This window comes from Echinops telfairi, unplaced genomic scaffold, assembly GCF_000313985.2.
Source record: "Echinops telfairi isolate 266 unplaced genomic scaffold, ASM31398v2 ScPeMD7_7475;HRSCAF=8513, whole genome shotgun sequence".
In the NCBI taxonomy this organism is placed as follows: domain Eukaryota; kingdom Metazoa; phylum Chordata; class Mammalia; order Afrosoricida; family Tenrecidae; genus Echinops; species Echinops telfairi.
In genome coordinates, this window is record NW_022111379.1 from 31,633,544 (window position 1) to 31,641,100 (window position 7,557).

Sequence of the window (7,557 nt, forward strand, 5' to 3'; positions counted from 1 at the left end):
TGACTCTTGGCAAGTATGTGGCAGCTGCTGGTGGAGGCACAGGCGTGGCCACCGCAGGCCGGCAAAATAGAGACCCTGCAGACCATGGCTCCGAGGGAATGAATGGAAGATGTCAGGTAGACAGAACTGATGAAGTGGAAGCTGGCTAAGAGGACAACAACGGTACTGGCCAATGATAAAACCATGGCAGAGAACACTAAATTAGCCCTTTAAGCCCTAACTACATTCTTAATTTTGGTACCATTTGAAGGCATAAAAAAACTACTGAACCATTAATTTATAATACAGAAATAAAATACTATGTCTATGGTCAGTAAAGTCTCTGCATCCAAAGTACTTTACTGAAACCTGCAAAAACTCTGCCCTAAGTAAAAATGCAAACAACCATAAGAACCAACTGCCAATAGCATCAGGGTTTTGAGAAAGTGGCCGATGGTCCAGGTGGAGGAAGGCTTTGTCAGATGCAGCGGAGCCGTGCCGCCTTCGCCTCCTCCTCCCCGGCCCCTCTTCCTCCACCTCCACCTCCACGTCCACATCCACTGACCCTCATCCAGGCACTGTTCTACACATATACACATGAACGGATCCTCCTTACGTTAATCTCATGACCCACAGTCATCCCCATTTACAAGTGAGGAACTGAAGCCCAGAGTTAAATTAGTGCCCAGCTTACCCAGCTAGCAAGTGCCACCTATGGGAACTGAACTGTCGGGCCCTCGACCACTGTGCTGCTGCTGCGGTTGTTGGGTGCTGCCCAGTGGCCTACCCCTCACAGCAACCCATGCACAACACAACAAAACAGTGCCCGGTCCTGTGCCCTCCTGCTCACAGTTAGTGGTATGTGTGCACCCCTGTTGCAGGCACCGGGTCAATTCCTCTCATGGAAGGCCTTCCCCTTCTTCACTGCCCCTCTACTTTCCCAAGCATGGTGGCCTTCTCCAGGGGGCTGGTCCCTCCTGAGAGCATGTCCAGATGACGCAAGACGAAGTCTTGTCAGAGGCTCAGCACAACACAAGGAGCCCTGGTGGCATAGTGGTTATGTACTGGGCTGCTAACCACAAGGTCAGCAATTCGAAACCACCAGCCATCTCAGAAACCCACAGGGGCAGTTCTACCCTGTCTATACGCTATGAGCAGGAATTGACTTGGCAGTGGACGGACGAGCACAGCCCAGCTGCTGCAGGTGCAAGAATCGCCCTCAGAAGATAAACATTGATCATCTGAGCTCTGGGCACCCTGTCACCTGCTATTCAGGTTCGCTACTATTTCCCTTTCGAATTTAAAGACCTGACACTTTTATCTTAAGAACTAAACTTCAGAATAAACTTCATTTTCATACTTAATTCAACCACAAATGAGGGAGGCTGAAGAAGCTATTTTCTGAAACACTGCATCTTTTGGGATGGCAGCTACTAGTGCAACTACCCCTGCCTCCAAAACACCAGTAGGGCCCCACGGAGGGACGACAATCATGGCTGGGGCCTCGAGGGACAGTCTCCAAGTGTCCCACCAAGTGTCACCTCTACAAGCCCTCTACAAATGCTCATCTTCTAGTGTAAGCCGAGGCTCCCGAGAGTCTGACTACCAAAGGGGGTTAAATTATCTCCACCAAAAGAACTCCTACAGCTCCCTACCATAAAGATAAGCCGACCAGAGAAGTGCCGAGGATCTGAATAGAAATCTCTCCAAAGATCTGCGCTGTCCAATGAACACAAGAGAAGAGGCTCTACACCACCAGCCGCCCAGGGCAACGCAACTCAGAAGCCAACGAGGAGCCGATTCGTGCCCGCCAGGATGGCTCTAGTGACAAAGGCAGGCAGTAGGAATGTCAGCAGAATGCAGAGACACGGGAGCCCTCGGCCACTGCTGGTGGGGAGTCGGGAGGTGTGGCCGCTCTGGAGAACAGTCGGGCAGTCCCTCCCGCAGTTCAGCAGCATCACCCTGCATTTCCACTCCTGGTACGTCCCCAAGCAAACTGAAAGCGGCCTCGGCAAAACCTGTACACGGATGCTCACAGCCCACGATTCGTAACTGCTAAATAAAAGGGGGACTAAGAGCCCCCAACGAATGAATAGATAATATGATGTGGTACAGCCAGGCAGTGACATATACTCGGCAATAAGAATGAAGTACTGATGCACGTGACTCCAGAGAGCTCGCTCCACAGGCCATGCCGAGTGAAAGAAGCCACACAGACACACGTGGTCTGATTCCAATGATATGAAATGCCCAGACCAGGCAAATCCACAGAGACGGGACGTATGCTAGTGGCTGCCAGGGCCTGGGGACAGAGGAGGTGAGACTGGGGAGTGATTGCTCATGGTACAGGTTGCTTTCTGGGGTGAAGAAAATGTTCTAAAAGTGATTGTGGCAGTGGTTACACAGCTCTCCAAACAGATGAAAACGATTGAACTGTACACTTTAGTACAGTTCACGTACGAATTGTAAAGCTTTTACTTAAAACAAAACCCCACAACAGAAATGGCACCTCCACTTTCCACAGGCCACAGGCACTATGGAGGACGACAATGGACACCTGGTGGTGGGCTCTGCTGGCCTGGCCTGGGGCTGGCCCCCAGGAGCCTGGTGCCCTGCCACCCCCCCTCCCACCTTAGGCCAGCACTAGCCCTGAGCCAGCTCCTACCTCTGCAAATGACACCCACATGACCCACCTCACCAAGTGGAGCAATTAACGAAGCCCTCACTGTGAACGGGTGGGTGGTACGGCATCAGGCACTCTGGCAGAGTACAGCCACGCTGCCTGAGACAGTGTGCTGTGGACAGCACAGCCCTTCCCAGCCGGACCACGGTCACTCCACACATTCCACAGACACAATCATAACGGACAGCAACGGAGACCGTGCATTTCTAGTCCCGAGGCCGGTTCTCCCAACTCACTTGAGCTCAGTGCCCCACTGCTTCAATGAGAAGTTAATGGAAGTGGGGTGCCCAGGGGCCGGCTGGCTTGCAGCCTCTTCTCCCACCAGCTCGCCGGGGGCAGTTTCCACAGCTAGGACATTTCTGGCTTTTTCTGCAGAGGCATTTGGGTGCGGGTACATTAAATCTGAAAGAGAGACAAACGTATGTCAGTTACTCAAAGCTTGTACCACATGGAACTGGATACGCTAAGCAGAACGCTGACTTGATGCACTATTTCAAATACATTCAAGGCACATACATGCATGAAAGCGAGGCAGCTTCAAAAAGTCTGTGGAAAAATTCCATTACCTCATATAAATGCTAAATATAAGTAATCAGGCAATTATGAGACACTCCATATATTATGATGTATATTTTGAAATGCAAAAATCCATTAACTGCCATTGAGGTGATTCCCACACACCTCAATGACCCTCCCTTAGGACAGAGTAGAACTACCTACCTCTGGCTTTCCAAGACTGTACTTGTTTATGGGAGTAGAAAGCCTCCTCTTTCTCCCAGGGAGCAGCTGGTGGTATCAAACTGCTGACCTTGTAGTTAGCAGCCCAGTGTGTAACCCACTTTGCTACCAGGGCTCCCCATCCCACAATGTACTGCACCTAAACACAGAATCTATGGGTGACGTCTGCATTCTGAAACTTTCTCCATTCACAAAAGATCCATTATTTCACAAAGTATGATTGTGATATATCTCACGCCAGTAATAATGATGTCAGCCCAGGAAGAGAATATACTGGAATTTCCTTTGCTGTCTCAGGATTCATAGATGAGTAAACCTGGGATGAGGGTCCTTTCAACTATACCGAAAAGGAAGTTCCAGGATATATTGCTCGGTTAAAAAAAAAGCAGGAAGCAGCTACCAGGGCTCAGGTAGGAAGAGAATGCTTTGAAAATGATAATGGCAGCATATGTGCAAATGTGCTTGACACACTGGAGGAATGGATGGATTGTGATGAGATGTAAGAGCTCCCCAAAAAGCATTAAAAAAAAGCAAAATGCAAATCCGACACCAGCTATTTTATATGGCAGTGGGGAGAACATATCTATGTATAAAGAGGAAAATGTCAGTGTCCTCTAATTCCATTTTCCATGAATTTCCCATAAAGCAAGCCAAGCCCAACCCACAGCTGCCATGTCCATTCTGACTCCCAGCACCTGCAGGGCAGAGCTGACCTGCACTCCGGACTTTCCAGCAGGTGGACTCTCTCCTCTCCCCTCCTGTCACTGTGACTGGGCGGAGATTTACAGAGCAGTTACCAGTCTTACATTCAACAACTATGGCACATTTCATCTCGACTCACGGGTTTCAGTCCTTTCAAGGTCCCATCACTTCTGCCACTCCCTCCCAGTGTCGCCTGTCTCCTTTCCCCTTCCTTTCCTAACCCCCGAACTACATCCCCGGGCAAAAGGCTGCCCTTTTGATGGTAAATGGTTGGTGATTCGACCAACCTGAGTGCTGAAGGGTACTGAGGATCATCGTCGTGGAAGTTCCCCCAGTCTCCATCCAACCAATAAGCCTGGTCTTTTTTGTTAGTCGGTCCCACAGTTTCCTCCAACTCTATCCAGGACCTTCTAATGTGCTCCTTATCAGAGCAACTGCTAGTGGTAGCTGGGCACCAACTAGTTCTTCTGGTCTCTGGGTCGTGGGACTGGTGCTTGTGTGGTCCACTGGACTAAATATTTTTCACGTGTCATAAGCTGTATGTCCCTCGTCACTACTCCTCAAAGTCGGAAGTACAACATTGTCTTTGTGGACTATGTTGTGCTAATTTACAGACTGTGGTCCGGAAGACTGTATCTGTCACCTCTTTCTCCTGTGGACTGGCTGCTGGCTTCACACTGAGTACCTGTGTCTAGTTGTAGATAGTGACCATGGAAAACTACGTTTGCATGTCACAGTAGTTCAGTAAATCCACAGGGACATGCACAGAATCTTAGAATAGCTTTAAAATTTAAGGCTGAAATGACACACTGTCCAAGAGTTTCTCCACAGTCACATGCGAGGATAAAGTGGGCACAGGCTTCAGTAAAACAAGGTTAGATATGAGACAGTCATTACTGAAACTACTAAAAACATGGGGTAATCATGCTATTCTATTTTCATATTGGTTTAAAACTTCTTATAATGAAAAGTTGGCCATTTTTAACTTTTAAAGAAAGCAGTTTCAACTATACACATTGGTTGTATTATTCCAAATGACATCATCATTCTGAGAAGAGGCTCTATTTGTGGGCAGAATTTAACATTACTTCACCATCAACCATCTGGGCCACACCTCTCTTTAATAAAGCTCCTGACACACTGGTCCTATCAGTTGTTACTGTGGCAGCAAAATCAGAATGGAAATGCTGAAACTGATATTCAGAGAAAAAAATAACTTTTTAAACAGATGAGCACACATCTTGAAGATTTATTTAGGACATGACCCTACGAAGGTGGTTGGTCTGAGATCATCTTTCAAGCTTAAAAATATCCCCTGAAGTCTTAAAAACAAGCAATGAGGAGGAAGGGGTAACCGATCACAATAATTGGGACATAATCCCCACATTCCAGGGGGATAAACAACAGAAATGTGTGTGAAGGGAAACAGCAGTCAGTGCCAAATATGAAAACAATAATAATTTATAATTTATCAAGGGGTCATGAGGGTGGGAGTGGGTGGGAAAAAAGAGGAGCTCATCCCAAGGGCTCAAATAGAAAGTAAATGTTTAGAAAATGATGACTGTTGCAGATAACATAATCTCCTGTCTACTTGCCTGGCAATCAGGTCACAGCTAATGAGGCCTCTGTGTGGGCCTGGCCTTCTCCTGAGGATTCTGGGAACTTCTACCTTCCTCCCTCTCTCTGCTTCATCTCTTGGTGAGACACTCCTGCTGACAAGACACATGGAGCTATGCTGATGGCAGCCAGAGCCTTGGAGCTGGCGGAGCCACGTGGAGACCCACGCCACCACTAAGATGCTTCCACCACCACTGGATCCACAAGACATCTTCCTGCACTTGGTGTCATTGTATGTATTGCGTTTGAGTCTGAAGAGGAATTTACAAGACTGGTATCGGACATATCGGCTAATATCACATTTAAGGACTTGATCCGGACTGGGCTGGGATGTTTTCTTAATATATAATTATTCTTTTATATACAGCTCTTCCTTATACATATGAGTGTCTATAAATTTGTTTCTCTAGTCACCACATACTAACACAATGATGGTAGCATATGTACAAATATGCTTAAAACAATTGATGTATGGAATGCTATAAGTCCCCAATAAAATGATTAAAAAGAAATGTTTAGCTTGCCCAGTTAAGAGAGAATTCTTGAGCACTGTACTCATTTTAAGTTCTATCTATGTGGGATGAAATTAACATTAGCAACTCAACAGGAAGATTCCCTAGGCACTCTGGGGGCAGTGAGCTTGTGTTCATGGCAGGTTCGACTCAGAAGGGGAGGGCAGGGATGGCTGCACTACCTGAAGGCTGCATCAGTATCACTGAACTGTCCATGCAGAAACCGAGAATTGGCTGGTGTACTTTTTCACTGGGCATATTCTCAGCAACAACAAAATTGTTTTTTAAAACTCCTACTGAGCGCAGTTCTACACACATGGAGCTGCCATGAGTTAGAGCTGACTGAGGAGCAATTGGTAACTGAGAAAAAGAATCACAGCATGTGGGAAACAAAGATTTCTCCCAAGTTGTCTTCCCCAAATATATGCCAAACTTAGCTGCTGGCTCCACGTGGCAGGTGACTATACACTTGGAGGCCAACAGAAGTAGATCACAGATATTCTCCCTAAGGGTTATCAGCCATCTAGAGCAAGCAGTCACCACTGTTTATCCCACAACAAGTAGGACCCACTCCCTTCTGATAAGGATAGTATTTGTCTGTTTCCTTGTAGGAGACCCCTGAGAGGTCAAGCCCACCCAAGGGTGACCAAGATTAGGCCGCCATCATGAATCTAGGGTCCACCCATCTTGTCCCTCCCATTCCTATGTGCACACCCCTAGCTCATCCCCTTCCTATGATGTGTATACTTATGTACTGCCCCTTCCTGTGACGTGTTGTTACCTGTAATCATGCCCACTAAGTAGCTATAACCCTTGGTTCACAATAAAGTTGGCCTCTCCTGCTCTCGCTCTCGGGTCTCCCCAGGAGGACCAAGCGGGGCTGAGGTGAGCATGCTACCATGAATTATGTCTGACTCCATTACTTCAATCTCTTTTCTATCTCTCATGCTCTCTATGACTTTACTATAATCTTTACTTATTATCACTGTACAATTGCGCCTGCTGGACCCATGATAATTTGTTGGGGTCCCTCTTTTCTCCCACAATAGCAACTAAATGCAACATGGGAGCTTGTTTTGGATGCTGGGCATTACTGACAGACTGGTGAGACTCAAGCATACAGGGAGCTGTGCTGCATAACATCTGCTAGGCATCGAAATGCTTGCATCTACGTCTATGGTCTCAACTCCCACCAGGTCGACTACACTAAAAATGCGTGGCACATACAATGGTCATCATGTAACAACAAATGGGTGTGTTTTTTATTTTTTTTAATCATTTTATTGGGGGCTCATACAGCTCTTATCACAATGCATTGTGTCAAGC

General features: G+C 47.2%; 1 protein-coding gene across 1 annotated transcript in view; it reads right to left on the bottom strand.

Annotated features, from left to right (window-relative positions):
* Nucleotides 1-7,557, bottom strand: part of TBC1D2B (TBC1 domain family member 2B) — a gene marked incomplete at its 5' end in the record, with an annotated part of 106,262 nt that overhangs the window by 50,377 nt on the left and 48,328 nt on the right. Inside the window, one exon of the mRNA XM_004699720.2 lies at nt 2,899-3,064. Coding sequence (XP_004699777.2) covers nt 2,899-3,064 — 166 coding nt within the window. The remainder of the gene's footprint in view (nt 1-2,898; nt 3,065-7,557) is intronic.